The 19,557-nt window shown below is 36.7% G+C and overlaps 1 protein-coding gene across 3 annotated transcripts in view; it reads left to right on the forward strand.

Moving 5' to 3' along the window:
• Positions 1-17,231, forward strand: part of TLK1 (tousled like kinase 1) — a 64,525-nt gene extending 47,294 nt beyond the window's left edge. For 2 of the 3 annotated variants that reach the window (XM_026061401.1, XM_026061402.1), the window contains 9 exons: positions 2,349-2,446; positions 5,933-6,014; positions 6,890-6,981; positions 7,068-7,157; positions 7,924-8,093; positions 9,408-9,543; positions 12,041-12,152; positions 12,458-12,565; positions 15,493-17,231. In XM_026061401.1, the coding sequence (XP_025917186.1) occupies positions 2,349-2,446; positions 5,933-6,014; positions 6,890-6,981; positions 7,068-7,157; positions 7,924-8,093; positions 9,408-9,543; positions 12,041-12,152; positions 12,458-12,565; positions 15,493-15,669 (1,065 nt within the window). In that variant the 3' untranslated portion in view covers positions 15,670-17,231. The other variant, XM_026061403.1, reaches the window with a different exon arrangement.
• Positions 17,232-19,557: the final 2,326 nt, after the last annotated feature.

A 19,557-nucleotide genomic window follows, 5' to 3' on the forward strand; every position in this document is an offset into this window, starting at 1 on the left:
TCTCCTCAAATATACAAGTCACTTATTGTAAATCCTACTATCATAAACTGAACTGGGCCCCTTGAGAACACTGGCACTGTTTTTTAAAGAATATAACAAGGAATTACTTGAATCTGTGATAGGGATGTATAAACTTTTGGGCACTGGTGAGGTAGGCTGTGTAGGAATAGGTCTTCATTGTTAATGCTTTAGAAACAGCACCAGCTTCATATGAAATTCTGTTATGAAAGTCTGTGGCTTTTTCCATGCTTTAGCTTGTTTGAAGTCTAATGGAAATTTTAAGTGACATCTGAAGGAAGCTGTTACAAAGCTGTTTAATACTCAAATTTGGTTTTCACCTTGAGCATCAGTGCTATGGTACTCTGTTTAAGAAGGAACTTATTTGACTAAGTGCCAGAGGGGAGCCAAATGTTAATTCTTAGCAAATCATGTCTGCATATATTGAAAAGTAGTAATAAAAATATATACTTGCATTTTAATTCTTACATGTGGTACAGATTTTTTCTCTTACTAGGAAAAATAATTTTTTTTACCTCCTTTTTACACTTCTGTACTTCTCTGCTAATGCTTCTCTGCTGGCTATATTTATTTCTCTTTCCTTCTGTATATGCTGTTTTGCTGTCTGCTTCTCTTCCTTTTCACTCTCAAAAGGCTTTCCTGGTGCTCTTCTTATTCTTGGTGCCCTGTACATGCTGCCACCACCAGTTCTCTTTTCCTTCTGCTCCCCAGGAAATTCTTTTCCAGCTAGCAGCTTTGGTCCTGGAGAGAGGCTCTTGTTTTCTCACTTCCTTTTATATAGCAGTGACCTGAGGCAGCTAAGCTGGTTCATTCTTGCTTAAAGGTATTCACAGCCTGAGTGTCCTAAATAACAACTGGAAACAATGCAACCAGCCAGTTCTCTTTGGACTAACATTGGCCTATGAACCACATTTTGAGAACCACTGAATTGCATAATATATGAAAAAAAAAAGCCCAAAAGAAGCATAACTGATGGATTTTTTTTTTTTTTGTCAGCCTTTGGGAAGAACATAGACAATTGTGTGTGTATAAATGTGTGGCCTTTTTTGCATGGAGGAAAAAGGCTAGAAATCTTTATAGAGAACTAATGGGTTACAAGGAACTGCATATAATTTCAGGATATCTAACTGAGAACTGCAAGGAAGAATCTATATATGAAAGAAGAACTTAATATGGTGTAAACAGAACAAAAATGATAATATATATTAGGGAGAGCAAATGGTCCACATAGTTTTGCTAGCAGCTTAATGTTAACTAGTTCAGCTTTTAAATTATTAGAGATTTGATTTTGTTTTTCTGAATGAAGGTTCATCTAATTACTTGGGGGGTTTTGTTGCTTTTTTTCCCTTAGCTTGTCATAGGAAGGAATTCAGGATATCCTCTGAAATCCTCTGGTTTGAGTTCTTAAACTTGTTGGAAATGTGCTCATCTAATGTGTGGTATAAATGATATAAGTATATTTTGTTTCAGGATGTGGTTTTACAATGTACAATATTTGGAAATACCAGCTTAAGGCATTTTTTCCCCCAATCTTCTGACCTCTGCCTCCATCCCCTTGTGCCATGACTTGTTGCCCTCTGTTTTACCAGTACCACCAGGTTGTGCAGTCACAGTATAAATTGGATCAGAGAACTGAATTTGAACTGATTTCAGCATTCTCTAATATGTAGCATAAAGATGAGATAATTTTAAGTGCTTAGATTAGTTAAGGAATGTGTTCATACCTGACATGCTTCTTTTGAAATTGCACTTGAAATCTTAGGTAACACACATTCTGCCTTTGTAATTTTGATAAAATATAAATGGAAAAATCTTCTGAAGTTAGCTTGTTTTTGGTGTTTTATATCAACACCTGAAGAACACTTCTGTTACAATGATGTATTCCTTTTTTCGGTTTGCACTTCAGCCTCAAAATATTTTAAGCATCTTTCCTTAATTTGTCAGTTTGTACAAAATCTATAACTGCACATATCTCAGGCTTCTCTTCATTGTACATCAATTTCAGACCGCTTCCCAGATAATCTCCCTCCTTGGCTGAGGTACAAAACCCAGCTGCTTCTCATTTCAAATAGCATCCCTACAGTGCAGAACAAAACCATGAGCATCCCGTTACCTGTGGGTTCGTGGACGAAAAGGTTCCTTGAAACAGGCTTTTGCCTCATCTCTCTGAATTTCTTAGGCTTTAAGAGAAAAGCGCTGCTTTTCTCTAGTTCGGTAGGGTTTTGTAGTGTAATGTTCCTCCATCACCACTAGTATTGATGCAGGGGTAAAAATATCCTTTTCAAACAGGGAGCAAATGAGCTTTTATATTTCATTCTTTTCATTTGCAGGAGGAAGCTGAAATACAAGCAGAACTTGAACGTTTGGAAAGAGTTAGGAATCTTCACATAAGAGAACTGAAAAGAATAAATAATGAAGACAATTCACAGTAAGAGACTTACTGTCTTAATTTTGCATGTCTATGTTTAAAACAATGCTTTAAAATCACATTTTATCTACAAGAGATAGGCTGGTTGATAAATTTTTCTTTGGTTCTCTTTGCTTATGTGTATATTTTAAACTTTTTGTCCTATTTTAAATACAAACTTATTTAAACTTTAAAAAAAGAATGACTTTTAATTTAGTAAACTTAATAATGTTTTTATTGAGTATGCCAGAAAGAAGTTAGATATATAGATACATGCACACACAGAGAGAGCTGATAATGCAGGAGAGCTGAAACTTGCTAGACTGTGTTACTAGGTTAAAAAATATTTGTAAGGAAGCCTAACGCAAGCACTTACCTGACACTAATGCAAGAAAACGGTGGGGAGGTTGGATGCAGCAGGAGCAATTTTATGGTGCTGTGAAATCAGTTTCAGTTTTATTGCACTGTAATTTACATTTACCACAGGTACCTAACAGGAAAAATGCAAATGCTAAGTCTTTTGTATTATGTTAAATCTTACTCTCTACCTGAACTTGCACGGTAATATATCATAATGTTAAAGTGGCATTTTAAATTAGCTATAATTGTATAGATTCCAAAGTAATAATTACATAACTAATAAAATTAGTCTGTTTTCTGTGTTGGAGAATACAGACTCTAATGCCACAGTTTGACCAGCACCTTAAACTGGCTCTGTGGCTTGAAAGAAGCTGGCTCTGCCTGTGCCTGACCGCTCGATTATGCCCTTGCTCCGTTCCCTTGCGCGTGCCGCCATGGCACTGCTCTGGTGAACAGATGCTGGAAATCAAGCCAAGTTAAATTTCACCAGCTCGACTCCCCTTTTGTTTTTGTTGTTGTTCTTGGTGGTGGTGGTGTTTTTTTCCTCCTGGGTTAATTTTAACCCCAGACCAATTTCCTGGTCTAGTTCTGTGCTCCAAGTGCCAAAATTCTTACGCTGCCCTGAGGGAAGAGGGCACGGGCGGGCTGAGCAGCCTGGGGCCGGGCAGCGGGAGACTGGCCTTGGTTCTTCCGGCACTAATAAATGTTTATGAAACAGTAGCCTTAGGATCTTAGAATTTAATTTTATTTTTTACTCTTTGGACACAATAGAATAATATATGCACTAAGATTTCTAAACATTAAAGTCACAAGAAATTAAATTGTATATAACCATTTTAGTGGTTGCCATGCTCTAGAGGAGTACAGAAAATTTTGGTTGCCTTGTGGCTATAGTGCTGAATTGATATTGTGTCATTTTTTTGGATATGAAAAATAATGGGTGCTGATGCTTACAGTTCAGTGGCAGAATATTTTCTTCTTAAGCAGACAAACGTGCTACAACAATTAAACAGCAGTTCTTTGCAGGTTAAATGACAACTTTCTTTATCTTAATTGTTTGTATTAAGAAAAAATGAATGGGATTTTTCAACAAGAAGTAATAAATGCCACATTAAAAAATGACAGGCTTTGTCTACGAAAATATTGTGTATATGGTGCAAGGAATGTCCAAATTACAGTCCCTGTTGAAAACAGAGTTACATTACATGGATAAACAGAATTCTGCAGCTTCACTGCTCATTTTCTGCAGTAGCTGCTGGCACATTTTATGGTAGAAAATGAAAAGCTTTCTGTCTTGCATGCTCATGTTCTTGTGAGGGTTTAGACTTAGGTATTTACCAAGTGGCCAAGCTGCAGCTTACAAAGATAGTATAGAACKGACAAGCAATTGAACAGTGGTTTAGTTCTGTGGCCCCCACATTTTTTGCTAACATGTCTTGGTGACTCGGTCGTTTGATAAGGGGGAGGTCTTGTTCTGAAGCAGAGCGTCCTTTGGGTCCTGACACGCGAATCCTGTTGGGTTTTCAACTTCTAGCTCTGGAGCAGTGCCAAGCCCTCTTTCTTGTTCTAGCAACATTCCCCTCCGCATCTTTCTACTTGTGCACTCCCTTCCCCTGCTCCCAAAATGTGTAAAGTCATGGTACAGTATTAAAATAGACTACAAACTCACATGTTTTGTGTTCCATGCTTAGCAATGAGAAATAGGAAATTTTGTATTGCCCAGATTAGAGCTGGGTAAGCTTGTATGTCTGCATTTGTTCTTTATAACTGCACTGGGATAACAGGACAACTTGAGAGTATAGGTTAGGCCTTCCCTGTCTGGGTTTAGAGCCCGCGTGATGCTGGAGTTATCTGCAAAGTGCAGATCTTGAGGGACAGAGCTGCATGGAGTAGCAAAAGTAGTAGTGGAGAGGAAAGGTGGTAGCGTTCACAAGGTCGATTCCTACTGGGGGCATAGATGTAGTAGAAAGGCCAAGAAAATATGAATCTAAAATTTTAGAATGTGATATTCAAGAATTGGGCTACTGATCGCGTAATGTCCATCTCTTAAGAATGCTATCTCTAAATCTTTAAAATTTTTCTACACTGAGTACATTGCTTGCTATTTATGATAATTTTTTTTCTTGAACGTTCAAATATATGTTTTATAGTGGAGAAAATGAAAGTTATATTTACAAAAGAGGCCACAGTAAGTAAGAATATGCATCTTCCCTCAGACACTTGAATATCTGTGGCCGTGCCTCCAAAATCATACTTAATAGCAACAAAGAACAGCATATGGAGGGATGGGGTGACCTGTTAGCAGACTCTTGCACAAAACCCTTCCTTAAATTTTTCTGTGGAGTATAACTGGCAGCGGGCCTTAGACTGGTGAGCAACAGGTGAGCGTAGATGTCTCATCATTGTGGTAGAAATGCGATGAGTATTCATTCACCTCCCCCTGCCCCATGATAGGTGCGGACAAAAATAAAAAATAACATAGTTCTTGTACAGAAGTTATCAGGTGTATCTCTAATCTTGGACTTTTCGGTACAACTTCAGAATACCTAATAATGTGTGTGTTCTCTTTTAATTGTAAAAGTGAAGTACAAGGAGAACTTCCTGCTTGGAATTATGATTGGAGTAAGGGCGTCTGGCACTGTAAAGTCCTGACCAAACATTCACGTCACAGAATACAAGAGGATACTGCTGTTACTACTGTTACTATTGCTGTTATCAACAATTATTGCCGTTGACGATTGGTGCTTTTGTTTCAAAATAAAAAAATTAGGACAAAACAGAATAGTATTTTCCCTGGTGAGTTATCATGAGCGTAGTGTTTGTAGTGAATTGGCAAGGGGTCATGTTAAGTCTCAAGAGTGCTTTTCTTATCCTCACAAAATAGAGAAACATGACCAAAAGTTAGCAAATTGAGTGATTTGATGATGATGATGTGATGGCAGTTGTAGGCTAAATAGTTAAGAGATCAAAATCAGCCATGTTGTATAATTTTGTCGTAAAGTCACACATGGTGAAATACTGTTTAGCGTATTGGATATCTCCAGTAAAAAGAAAGTCACATTTGAGAAATAATGTTAAGAGGTCTAAATATTAGGCTTTACTTGTATGTCTTGAACAGAATTAGCTGAAATTGTCTTTTCTTTCAAGGTTTAAAGATCACCCCACGTTGAATGAACGGTATTTGTTACTCCATTTACTTGGCCGAGGTGGCTTCAGTGAAGTATACAAGGTAGTGTGTGTTGGGTCTGTTAAATCTAATGTTTCAGAGCCATGTGTGTTTGTATATTTAATTTTGGGGAGTAGGAGGGGTGCTAAACAGGCAGGCAGATTTTAATGTGGTATACTCATTAAACGCTGGTTGAGCAAACTCCTTGATTAACTCATGGAGGGAGGTACCATTGCAGGGCTTCAAAGCTATATAACCAAAAGCCGTGTTATTGACAGGGAGGAAGCCAGGCTGTGACTTCATGATTGCTTATATGTATGCCAAGAATGAAAACCATTAGAAACTAAACCTTGCTGTAGAAGACTATTTAAAAAAAAACAAAAAAAAAAACGTAGCTCTTCTGAGACATCTGTCTGCAGCTGTAGAAAAGAGCACTTGCTTTTAGGACCTTAGATAACTTGACCACTTTCGTATCTTAAGAAGCTAGTCATACTGACAAATTTATGACTTCATAGTTTTATGTTTGGGGGCTTTTCCAAATTAGCAGAAGTCTTCTGGATAGGAAAAGCAGAGAGGGAGTTGAAAAAAATTCTAATATTATGATAATTTATCTAATGAAGCACTCTGGCTCTTTAAACTGAAAGTGGCTCTTTAAAGTGAAACTGAAAGAACTGAAAGATATTTGTAAAATAGCAAATAAAGTTAGTATATTTCAAATTAACCTGCTGTTCATGTCTGTGAGGTGTTTTTTACATAAAATGTAACACAAAGGGAACTTTGAATACCTCTATAGATTTTTTTTAAAACAAATAAAAATATTAATAGTTAATAGACCTGTGAATTACATGCCATTTTTTCTCTCTTTATTGGGTGTTATTTTTATCATCTTTGGTTATAACTTTCCCATATTTGTGGGGGGCTTTTTGTTTTGTTTTTAGGCTTTTGATCTTTATGAACAAAGATATGCTGCTGTGAAGATTCACCAGCTTAACAAAAGCTGGAGAGATGAAAAGAAAGAAAACTACCACAAGTAAATATTAATGACTTACGCTTCATATGTTAGATTGAATAGTATTTTATTGAYTATAGAAAGTTAACATATCCATCTTCTTTTAGACATGCCTGCAGAGAGTATAGAATACACAAAGAACTGGATCACCCCAGGATAGTTAAACTATATGACTACTTCTCTCTGGATACAGATACGTAAGTACATAAAATGGTACATATTCTAGAACTTGCTAATGATTTTAGTATTGTAATTTAGATTTAAAAAAAAAACCTTAAAGAATATTTGAACATAAAGAATATGCTCTTACCTGCAGCCAAAAGGTTTCGTGTTTCCTTAAGGGGACTCCAAAAAACCTGTAGTTGCAGAATTATGTATTATGTCTCAGATAAATATTTCAGGCATTACATGAAGTGATTGAAAACACTGATTTGCAACAACTGACTAGCAAATCCTATGAGATATCCTGAGGGCAAAACAAGCATGTGCTGCTGTAATGTTTTTGGGCAGAGCAAGGGCTGCGGTAGGGCAGCCTGAAAAGGCTGCTGTAGCATAGACAAATTTCCAAGACTAAATGATGTCAGCTGCATCTCTCACCTAAGTGTGTCCCGTGGTTGCTGGGCTGCACCTTTTTGTGTGAAATTGTGTCACATCTCTAAGGGATAGCAAATGTATTTTCTCATCAAGAAACTTGCTTACATAAATAAGGGTGTTTTTTTTTACTTAATCTCACTTCAATATGTATGCAGTTTCTTTTTCGGTAAATATGAATGCTCCAATTGATGTCAGGTTCCTATAAGCTAATTGCTCTGCCATGCGTTTTATTAACGATTTAATTCATATAGTTCAATGTTCAGGCAGCTGTTGTTAAACTTGTCAGTATCAAACTAGGTTGTCATATCTCCCTTTGTGGTTGTGCCGTTTGATACGTTATTTAATGTTGTATCTCTGAATCTGCCCTAGGTTTTGCACGGTGTTAGAATACTGTGAAGGCAATGACTTGGATTTCTATCTCAAGCAACATAAATTAATGTCAGAGAAGGAAGCTAGGTCCATTGTAATGCAAATAGTAAATGCACTACGGTATCTCAATGAGATCAAGCCCCCTATTATACACTATGATCTTAAACCAGGTAAATGGGGAATGTTACAATTGAAAATGTCATTTTCTTTTTTCTCCTTTATTTTATTTGTAATTCATGCCTGAAAATACCAAAATTATCTTCTGTATGTCAGGTTTATTTTAAACATCTGAAAAAAATGCATACTTCTCTTTCTAGTTTTATTGCCAAAATCATTTGTATGTCTTTGGAAGTGTCTGTTGTAACTTTTCTACTACGAATTATTTTGATTTTAGTTTGTAGAAGAAATTTCTGGAGCACATAGCAGATACATATGCTAATACTTAACAATGTAAATAGATAAGATCATTAGTTGGCTCAGTCCTGTCTGGACACTGTGTAATGCTGATTTGTAAATAATTTTTTCCCTTTTGTATTTCGTAGCTGGTAAAAGATTGAAGTAGGTAGTCTATCACTCTCTGCATGCCAGTTCAACAACTTCAAACTAGGACTTTACAGAACTTTTCTATACTGTAAATCTTTTTCCTAACTAATTCCAAATTCATCTTTTTGTGATCATCATCTTTTTGTGCCACCTCTTCATCTAAAACTGTTTTGCTTTTTTCGGGAAACTAAATGCTGCCCTTATTCAGATCTCTCCCTAAATCTTAATCAAGGTTTCCAGTAATAAAAATAATGAGCATTGTCATAAGTTATTTATTCTGTTTTGAATCCATAGCCTTCATTACCACCTTATATATATGATACTTGTATTCTTTATGTACTTTATTCTGTAATACTTCCAAGTATATATAGTGGAGTTTTTGATGTAACTCTTAGTGCTAGGCTGTTTCCTTGCTCCTGTGTAGTAAATTGCTCATACAGATTTTTATCATGTTATGGAATTGTACGGAATGTATTCTTATAGTCTTATTGTTCCTATTTAAAGGAGCTTAATCAAATTTTTTTTATATCAAGAAAATATTGTGTAACTTTAATACATGGGGTTAGATTCTTCATGTTACAGCCATCTCTTGGCACTATTTTGTGGCATATGCAAGCCCTGAAGCCTGTAGTGTAGGATTTGTTGTAGGCAGAAAAGTATGAAATTTCATTGTGATTGGTGTATGGCTATATTTTGGTGTTTCCTCAATGTCCAGCAGCTCCTGAGGGAACCATTTCAGATGACAGAGACTGCACTAAAATTTGTCCTAGTCAAATTGCTCTAGAGTTGAGGATATAAAGTTGTCACTGACACTTCATTAAGTCAGATGTTCCTGAAGATTGAAGCTGGTTTTGAACATTTAAGCGTTCTCTTAGCTTTTTTTGAGGTACAAAATATTCTTTTTTCTTTTTCTTTTTTTTTTTTCTTTCTCCTCTGGTTAGGTAATATACTTCTTGTAGATGGAACAGCATGTGGAGAAATAAAAATTACTGATTTTGGCCTGTCCAAAATAATGGATGATGATAGCTACGGTGTGGATGGAATGGACTTAACTTCACAGGGAGCAGGAACTTACTGGTAATGCTTGGTTTGAATTTGTCATTTAAGCTCTGGGTCTTTGTTTGGATTTCAAAAATGCTCTTGTAAAACCAGTTTTGCAAAGACAGCTCAGATTAAAAATATTGAAAAGGATGACAAAGATTTTTATGCAACACTCTGGATCTTAATATTGCTGAATGTTACAGAATGGTCACATAAGTGAAGCAAGATAAGAGTATATATACTGTGGAGATGATCATTATGCTGTACTTCACAATATTTAGAAACACAATTTCCAGAAGAAGCAGGTGTTTAATCTTTGGCTGTAGGTGGTTGAAGACATTTGACAGAGCTGCAATGATTAAGTGTGGGTGCTTAGTCCTTGGAAATCCTAGAGCAGGGATTGCCAGAAGGTAATGTCCTTAGGACAAAAGAGTGTTTACTCCTCCATCCTAAAGGTTAATGACAGCTCAGCAGCTGTGACTTATTTTCTACGTGCACTTGCATGCTTGTCCAAAAACCTGAAATTTTGGAGTTTCCTACAGAACAAAGTGACAAGAAGCTTTTCATTACTTACAGAAATGGTGTTTCTAGAATTCGTTCTTTAGTAATGGAGCTTATTCTTGGCATAGTAGCTGTTTGAGCCTATGTCTGGGTGGATAGAGTAGTAGAATGCCTGTATTGACCAGGTTATTATTTGTCAATTCATTTGCTCTTTTTCTCCTTCTCTTGTTCTGCCTCTAGCAAGATCAAAGCCAGGAGCTCAAACCTAACTCTAAACAGAGAGGCCAGTATGATTCCCATTTGTTCTTCAACTTTTTCCCATATTCAAAAGCTGCACATAGTATAATTTTGCCTTTTCCTTGAGAATTTTTAAGAAAGCAAACACACATAGTCTTGCACAAACACCAATGTGTGCATGCCATGGAAAGACAGTAATTCAAGTTGAAGCGTTTTAGAAGTGTTAGGCTTTTGCTACTCTTATTAGTGCTTTATGTATTTAAACATGAATTTAAACATGCAATTTTAGGAATAGACATCAAAAATTTTGACCTTTGGATTTCATCTGAAGTGCCGTATACACTAGTAGTGCTATAAACCAAGACTGAAAAAGGTCTTTGACCATATTAGATTCATGATGAAGCTGTGTTTCTAATTAACACTTTCTCTGATACTAAAATCTTCTTTAAGGAAAGAAAATATTTTGAATGAGTTTGAGGTGGGGATAAGTCTGTGTAAGGCAAATCACACAGATTCCCAGGAACATAGTACTGGAAGGGATTTCCTCAGTCACTGGACCCAGTTACCTGCTTTTCTGGGCAGTTAGGTCATATAATCTCTTTTGTAAACTTACCAACGTTTGTATTAAATTTAGGTAGTGTTTTTGTCCCCAGTAATCTGATTTGAAGTCTGTTCCATAACCTCACTTCTCTGATCATTAGAAACCTAATCTTCTAATTTACAGACTGTGTTTATTTGTGGCCAGTTTATACTTGCTTGTTCCTGTGCTAACACTGTTCTCCTCTGACATAGGTTGTTTCCCTTCCTGGTGCTTGCTCCCTTGTGTATTTATAGCCTTCATATTTTTTTTCTGAACTGTAGGCTCTCCATTCTTCCGACCATCTTAATAGCTTTTCTTTGCACTTGCATCAGTTTATGCTCATCTTTCTTGCAAGTGGCAATCAGAATTGTACACCAGTGTCCCAGAAGAGATTATGTGATGCCATGCAAAAGTCACACTCATGTTGTATTCTTATCTCATTTTGCACACACTTCCGTTTCCATAAGTGTTTCTTCAAAATTTTTTCTAAAGCCTTATATACTGTTGATGAAAGAATGTCTTGTCTGTAGCTGCTCTGATAATTTTTATGCCCTTTTTAATTTTAGGTACCACAGCCAATAATACTTAGCTGCCCCCGTGTTGATAGATTTGTTTTTCTTTGTTTTTTAAAGGAGATTCCATTTCATCAGTTCTTTTATAATTTGAGTGGTATAAGTAGTTCCTCAACTTCCATCTTTATAAGTATGGCTTCCATGCAGGTTATGGGAATGTAAATAGCCATCACCTTTGTCTACCATCTGCCTCTCTGGTTAATATCAACATTCATACTGAAAAATTAGGTAAAAGGTCTTTAAGCCATATCTGCATTATCCTTGGTCACTGACCAAGCATTGCTGTAAAACACCCTGTATGGCTTTTATCTTTTCTTGTTCTGTTAGAGGGAGAAGATACATATTTAACCTAGGATCCCAGTACTTGAAAAATTAATGATAATTAGTGATTTTTGGTAAAGAGTTTTAGTATTTGGCCTTGTATGAAATTTATCCTCTATTTGAGTGTCTGGCTATTGAAAGAATTGTAATGTCAGTTTTGATGGGTGTGCAAGGTATTGGAATGAGGATCTTAATGTAACTGTACAGTTGTCAGAAAATCAGAAATCTGTATATGAAGTGTTTGAATAATTTGATATCAAGCAAGTTCTAGTGATTCCATACATCTGCTTGCAGAGACAGAGGTGCATGTTTTGTTTTCCAGGTATTTGCCTCCAGAGTGTTTTGTAGTTGGCAAAGAACCACCAAAGATTTCTAATAAAGTTGATGTATGGTCAGTTGGAGTCATCTTTTTCCAGTGTCTTTATGGTAGAAAGGTATGGAAAACTTTGTTTGAAAGTCTTAGAGCTTTAGTGTAAATGCCTGTTTTCCAGTAGATGCTGAACTATAGTCATAAAGATGTGAATCTATGCGGAAAATAACTTGTGTTACTTTTCTGTTGCTGTGCACTGATTTTGCAAGCAATGTAGAAAATCTTGACTAAAACTTTTGTCTTTAAGGAATGGTTAGAAATTTGTATTAGCACTGAAACATCTTACTATAGCATAAATTAAAGTCTGGTGTATTTATGAAATCAAAATAGTTGGATAACTCTCAATAAAATTGTGTGCTTATTTTTCAGCCATTTGGCCACAATCAGTCGCAGCAAGACATCTTACAAGAAAATACAATATTAAAAGCCACAGAAGTTCAGTTCCCTGTTAAACCTGTTGTAAGCAATGAAGCCAAGGTAACTTTTCATATGATCTCTGAGTAACAATTAAAACTCGCATCATTTATTTTTAAGTATTCCACTATAAAATTACTGTTAACTTAATGATGCTGTGGGATGTAGTAACTAAACATCTGTAGGAAAACATAATGGAGGACTAATATTTTGATGTTTTTATTTTTACAGCAAATTTATTTTGGGACTTTTTAAAATCGCATGCTTGAAAACAAGACTGTGTATTCCAAAAATTTGCAAGTGGGCTTCAAAGTAGACCTTCTCAAAAATAGTCTGCTTTGCTTTTTCCAAGAAGATTTTAACTGTCTTACCTAGGCTGTCTCACTACATGTTCTTACGAAATACTTCTGCAAACAGTAACAAGTTCTTTCTGAAAATARCGAACATTTATTCTGTCCAGCCTTTTTGGCTTAAAGAACTATTTGACTACAGAATACCTGGAAAATGTGCCTGTTACTACTCTTCCCTTGAAAGGTCATATTATGTGTGCATTAACTCAAAGCAGAGTTTAAAAACACATATTCTTAAAATCAAGATTAAAATATGCTGATGCTGGTTCAGGATACCAGACTGACAAAATAGTTGAGCTGCCATGAAGGTGCACATGGCAATGTTTCCTGTGTTTGAAACGCTTTTAAACAGTAGTATCAAACTCATCTGCACAGACCAGCTGTTTAGAGAACAGATTAAGATGGTTTCCAAAAATGATTGCTGCTACGAGCATCTATAACATTTATTCCAGTTCTGTGAAAAAGGAGGAAAACTTTATGTATGGGCTACTTGTTTGTAAAACTGTCATGATACCTGAAATAGATTTTCATGGCCAGATGCAAGAGGAGTCCTTGTTGAAAGCAGTGCCAAAATAGTAGAATGCTTCTTCTGGTTTCAACAACTAAGTAAAAATACTTAGTTTTGGGACACAAGCTGCAAAAAATTAGAGGATATTAAGACAAGAGAAGATTCAGCTTCTGAAGATTAAAAGGAAAGGAAGCATAATTCTAGAGGTTGTAGCTTCCCAGGAAAATAGGTGTCCTTTTGCTACATAAATGTGTTGTTACAATTTGTGGTATGCTTCTGTTGGTTACATTTTCTAGAAGTAGCTTTACTGAATGAGTTGCTGTTGGGGTTGTGAAAATTTGGTAACTGGTTCAAGAATTATAATTTGTCCTGTATTTTTACCCCAATTTGGAAAAATCGTGTCCCTAGAATGCAGTTGGTAAATACACATCATGTAACTGATAACATCACGTTTTTGTAGTTTACATCCTTATCCTTTAACTTCACATTTCTCTTGGTGATTAGCAGTGTTTACGTAGAGAATATCAGGAGACAATAGACAATTCAGCATGTTTCTGATGTAGAATTGGCAACTTATTTAACAGTAGTTTTGTGTTCTCTATGTATTCCACATTCCGTTTGTTTGAAAGACTAAAATAAACCTTTATTATTCTCTACTCTTATTAACATTGTCACGATAGCTGTGAGAGAGAAATTATTCTGTGGTGGAAGCACCATAAAACAATTGCAAACTGACTTCTAAATTCAGACTGTTTATGATGACTATGTGGAAGCCAAATTGTCTTTCAGATTTATAGACTTGGCAATTGGAAAAAACAGCTTGTAAGCGAAAATTTTGATTTGGAAAATATGGAAATGAAATAAATATGGAAGCTGAAATGACATTGTTAGTTTTCAGAATGTAACTGTGCTTTGATCTTTGTCACTTTTTTCTGTTTTGTGCAATATTCTGCTTTGCATTATAGTAATGTGTCTACAATGTCACAGAAGCATGAAGTATTTTACAAAGATTTTAGAAACAAATGGTTATTCTGAGGAACTTTCAAAAAAAACTCTTAACAGCTCATTTGTTATGAAGGATTTATTATGAAGAATTTGTTTAAAATCCAGAATGTCCAAAAACGTGAATATATATTAACAAATGCGCATGATTTTTATTTTGTACTTTGTTCATGCTGAATATGTAAGTGATTGAAGTAAATTGTAGCAAGGGTCTTTGGATATGTAATTCTTTTAAATTAAATTCTAAATTATTAAGTAATGATGTGCTAATCAGTTCTATAGCAAAAGTAAGGATTTTCTATCATTAAATGTTGAAGCCCAAGCTCCCAGGAGACTGAGTGTTCTGTGTGTGCTAGACATCAGACTTGGCAGAAACTTGCAGCATGAAATGATTGACACACATCATATGGACCTAAATGTATGACAGCATAGTGTCTCAAGGTTTAACAGACCTGAAGCTAGACAGAGATTTTTTTCAGATATTTTTAAACAGATGGGATTGTTTTTTCTGGGAAAGGAGTTCCAGGTAGGTTTTTTTTTTTTGAATAGCCTGTTAGTAATGTCTAATGAACGTGGCAACCCCCATTGTCAAAATTCACTCTGTGCTGTATTCTGTTATGACACATGTGGTAATACCTGTTGTCAAAGGCCAGCTAAGATGCTGCAATTCTGTTAGTGGATTTTCCATTTACTCTTCATCTTCTTCACAACTGGATGCTTTTACAAGTTCCTTGGAGTTCCTCTCTACTCTTTCAATCCTCTGACATTTGCTTCTAGTTCTTACTAAGCTGAACAGAGATAACACAGGCAGAGTGCTGATTGTGTGAGATGCTAATGTTTCTGCTTGTAAATGTAGTTCCTACTTTGTTATCTGTGCATGGATATACATTTCATAGTATGATCATTTTAAGCCATGTTAGGTTTGCTGTTACAAGATGATTTTTTTTCTACTACAACACATGTTGCATCTTTCATTGGACTCTAGTAAAAAATACACCACTTTTGAATTGAATTATACAAGGATAAGAATGTGTTTAGGAACAATTTTATCTGGGAGGAAGGGTTTATTTGCTTGTAAGCAGACATTATTTGGAAGGCTGTTGTAACTTTTTATCCTTTTTTTTTCCTAGGCCTTTATCAGACGCTGTTTAGCATACCGAAAAGAGGACAGATTTGACGTCCACCAACTGGCTAATGATCCTTATCTTCTCCCTCATATGAGGAGATCAAATTCTTCAGGAAACTTGCACATGACTGGGCTAGCAGCATCACCTACACCACCTACTTCAAGCATTATTTCATACTGAAATTTCTCTGACTGAGGAATGGCATGATACCTTTGTGTAGTTTCCAGATGCAGACTTTAGTTTGAAAGCATTTGAGTGTTTTTACGCAGGACAAGTTTGATAACTGTGTTTTCAGACTGAAGTCCTCCTACATAGTGTCATTTGTATGATTGGAATGGATCATGGACTGTGAATAAATGTACCCTTCTGAGAATAACCTTTAAACATTGAAGGATGACGCTGCCTGTTGCGCTCTAACAGGTATACTGTGTTTAGGACTGAAGAAAAGGTTTTTAGTTTTTTCTGGGGAACATTGTAAATAATCTTTTTAATACTTTAAGTACATTTGGTTGATACTGGAAAGTTCTAACATGAAGGGTAGTTTTTCATTATTTATATAAGAAAGGTAGTGAGCAAATCTGAAAACACAGGAAAAATTCAGTGCCTGGTAATAAAGTAAATAAACTGCCATCTTTCCAAGAGGTTGATCTTTTGAAAACAAAGTAAGAAGTGCGAGTTCTGTATCAGATTTCTCAGATGAAATTATAGTATTTTATGTGGCAATTCAGGCTTGTACCTCCAAAAATGTGTTCTTTCACTGAATTTAAATCGGAAGGGTGATATGGAATTCCTGGTACTTACTTCTCAAATAGATTGCAAATTTTGAAATCAGCTCAGTTTTCTAAAAATATTATACTTGCTGTGGTGTTGAAACTTGTGAAACTTTCCAGGCTTCTGACAAAAGCAAGCAGTAGTTTGAAACCAAATGCAAACAGGTCATGTATAATGTTCTATGCAGGAATAATGATAAATTCCCTTCTAGCTCTATTGTAAATTGTTGTACAGATGTCATATTTTCAGTTAAATTTCAGCAACTTATTCCTGTACAAATGTTTAAAGTATGGCTTTTTCTAATTGGATATTGTATTTTTTTTAAGTCTCCCTCAAGGCGCTTTTAATTGCTGCTAAATGATGTTGCTTTTACTTTTGCAAAAGAATCAAATGACCTCCTTAAGGTGCAAGTCAACTGTACGTTATAGAGAGATTAAGAGTAGGTAATTCATTAACAATCAAGGCATGTAAAACAGATCTGTGTTGGCAATATACAGTACAGTTCTTTAAGTCAGTTTATTGTGCTCTCAACCTGTAGAGCGCATTGATACTAGATGTAGAAGTTGCTCATGGCTATTCTCTATTTCTGAAAATTCCTATCAACAAGGAAATGTTTCTTGTGGCTTGTACAGATATTTTAAAATACGTGAAACATTTTCTAACTGCCTTGTATGGTAGAAACTTATTTTTCAGAACGGTGTATCTCTCTCCCATTCATTATTCTTTTTACTGTCCCTTTTATGATGCTGAATACCTATATGTAATTTTGTCCATGTTGCAGAAAAAGGAGGCTGTATTACCACAGGTTTTCATTTAGTATTGTACAGTTAAACTGTTGCTCTTGTTTCTGATGTTGCAAGCCATTTTGTTTTCATTGTATATAAAGAAACATAACTGTCTCTTTAAGATGCTGCTGAAATTGTAGAGAATGTAGCCAAAACAGTAATAAACAATGACAGTTGAAATTTCAATGTTTTAATTACATTTTTGCATTTAAACAAAGGGGAAGTCAGCCTGGCCATATCACTGAGCTACATTTAGCTATTTAAAACAAACTCTCTTCAGTTACAAACAAAACGCTAATAATAGAATTATTAATGTAAGTAACGTTAGGGGTAAAAGGACAGGGTTCTGTAAAACTTAGCTGTGGTGAGTAGGACTCTCAGAAAGAATTTTAATTATTTCAACAGGTCTTTCTAAAACTTTTAATCATAGAATAAAATTAGCTCATAAAGTGTAGAATCAAACAGTGAGTGAGTGAGTCTGCCTTATATGTACCCCAGAGTACGGGACTGCATCCTTTTCACTGCACCACCTGTAATGTGAAACCAAGAAGTCTTCTACTGCGTTGTTAAAGTGCAAAATTCAAGGAGAGTGTGCCGTGGCTGTATGTTCACATTAGATGTCGTTGCTTTTCCTTATTCTGCATGTGTCAATATCACAAGTTAAAGAAGATTTTGCCTGAGGAAAAGATGCAGGATTGTGTTAACTGTACATTTATTTATTAATCTGGAATGTATTGTGAGTACATTGAAAGTACATTGAAATTTGGTAATATATTAGAAAGCTCCTCACTAAGTAACATACAATTTTATAGCTACAGCTATGTTAAAAATGAGAAGTTTTAGGCATTGTACTAATTATGTGCAGACTTGTTTTTTCCCGTTGTTGGCATCTTGAAAGATAGGTTGTTATGGCTGAATAGACGACACTTGTTCCAGCTTTGAAAATACACATTTCTGAAATCTAAATGCTCATTTTTAACAAATTTCCATATAGATCAAGAGGCAAAGCTGCTGGATGGGCATACTGTAATACCTGCAAAGAAAGGAGACTCACTGTCTCATCCTTTGAATCCAAGTTGCAGGATTTTCACCTCCAGTACACAGCTGCGTTTGTGTTAGTCTTTTAGTACTGTTGATAAAAGTTTCATGTCCCCATATGGAGTCTTTCTGTGGTCACAAGAAGACATCTGAGTTAGTGTCAGTGGCACCTGGTGTCCTGCAAGTTGCGTTTGGGATGGAAGTGCCCTTGTGACTGGCTCAAGAAGCCTGAATTGCTGCAGCTTGTCAAGGAACGTTGGTCCAAATCTAAGTAATTCGTGCATCTGCTTTTTAGTCTGTGAATATTTCATGCGCATTTTACTAATTTCATCACACATCATCACTAAATTTTCTAAGCACCTAATTTCCTCTGATTTAGCAGCAGGTAGACATGAGGAATAAAGTTAAACTTCTTCAGAGTGTTTTTAATGAATCCTGGAAACAAAGGCTTCCTTTAATAAAATTTATCAAATACTTTAAAATTTCTGCATTTGCTGGAAGATGCTAAAATACTACATTGTTATATAAAAACCTATGTATGAAACAGAAGCGACTAAGAGAAGTTGCGCGTTTTTAACTGTGCTACGGGTTATTAGTGCGTTTATACACTTCCGTGCGTTTTACAAGTTATTATGCGTTTATAGTGCTACAGGTTATTTCAGCCGCAGTTAACAATGTGTCTCTTGTTCAATGCCCTTCTGAAAGCCAGCCCCGTTGTGGCACCTTTTATTTTCGTTTGGRGGTTTATTTTGTTTTTCAGGTTTGTCACCGGAGTCGTTCGGGTTTCGGCGTGGAGCGCTGGCCAGCGCTGGCTGGCGGATGCGGTTTGCAGGGAGGCTGCCGGCATCTTCGTTTCCCAAAGCGGCGAGGAGCGGTGGTGCTGCGTGGCGGCCGCCCGAGGGAGGACGGCGGCGGAAAGCTGCTGCCCCGGAGAGGGGCTTTTGCAGCGCTGCGGGTGCCGCTCCGAAACGCGGGTGGGGATCCGCCGGCGCCAGCCTGTGGAGGTGGTCGGCTAAGGAGGTGCGTTTTGAAACGAAGAGCCCTGGAAAGGAAAAGGTGCTCTGGGGTTTGAGGCCTCTTGGGGGTTGCGGCTGTGGCTTTGCTGGGCGCGAACAGACGCAGGCCTGAGCCCGGACTAGAGGAAGGCAGCGCTGTGTGTGCGGGTGCTGAGGCAGGTGGGAGCCGTCGCCTCGTCACCTCATCACCTCGTTACCTCGTGCCTTGGGAGCGCGAGGAGCAGGGGCAGGTGTCTGGGCGGCTTGTTTTGTGCCCAAGCCCCGGCAGCGCTGTGCTTGACCGTCCATTTGCTTGGCCTGCGCTCTCCGGGGAGAGCTTGCAGGGCCACGAGGGGAGCACGGGGCTGGAGGAGCATGGCAGGGGCCGTGGGTTTTGCTTTTTTGGGTTTTTGGGTTTTTTTCCTTTTTTCTTTCTTTAGTACTTTTCTACAAGCAACCTTTTGCCAGCGGCAGGAACC

The sequence above is a fragment of the Apteryx rowi genome, unplaced genomic scaffold (genome assembly GCF_003343035.1).
Source record: "Apteryx rowi isolate R43461 unplaced genomic scaffold, aptRow1 scaffold_180, whole genome shotgun sequence".
In the NCBI taxonomy this organism is placed as follows: domain Eukaryota; kingdom Metazoa; phylum Chordata; class Aves; order Apterygiformes; family Apterygidae; genus Apteryx; species Apteryx rowi.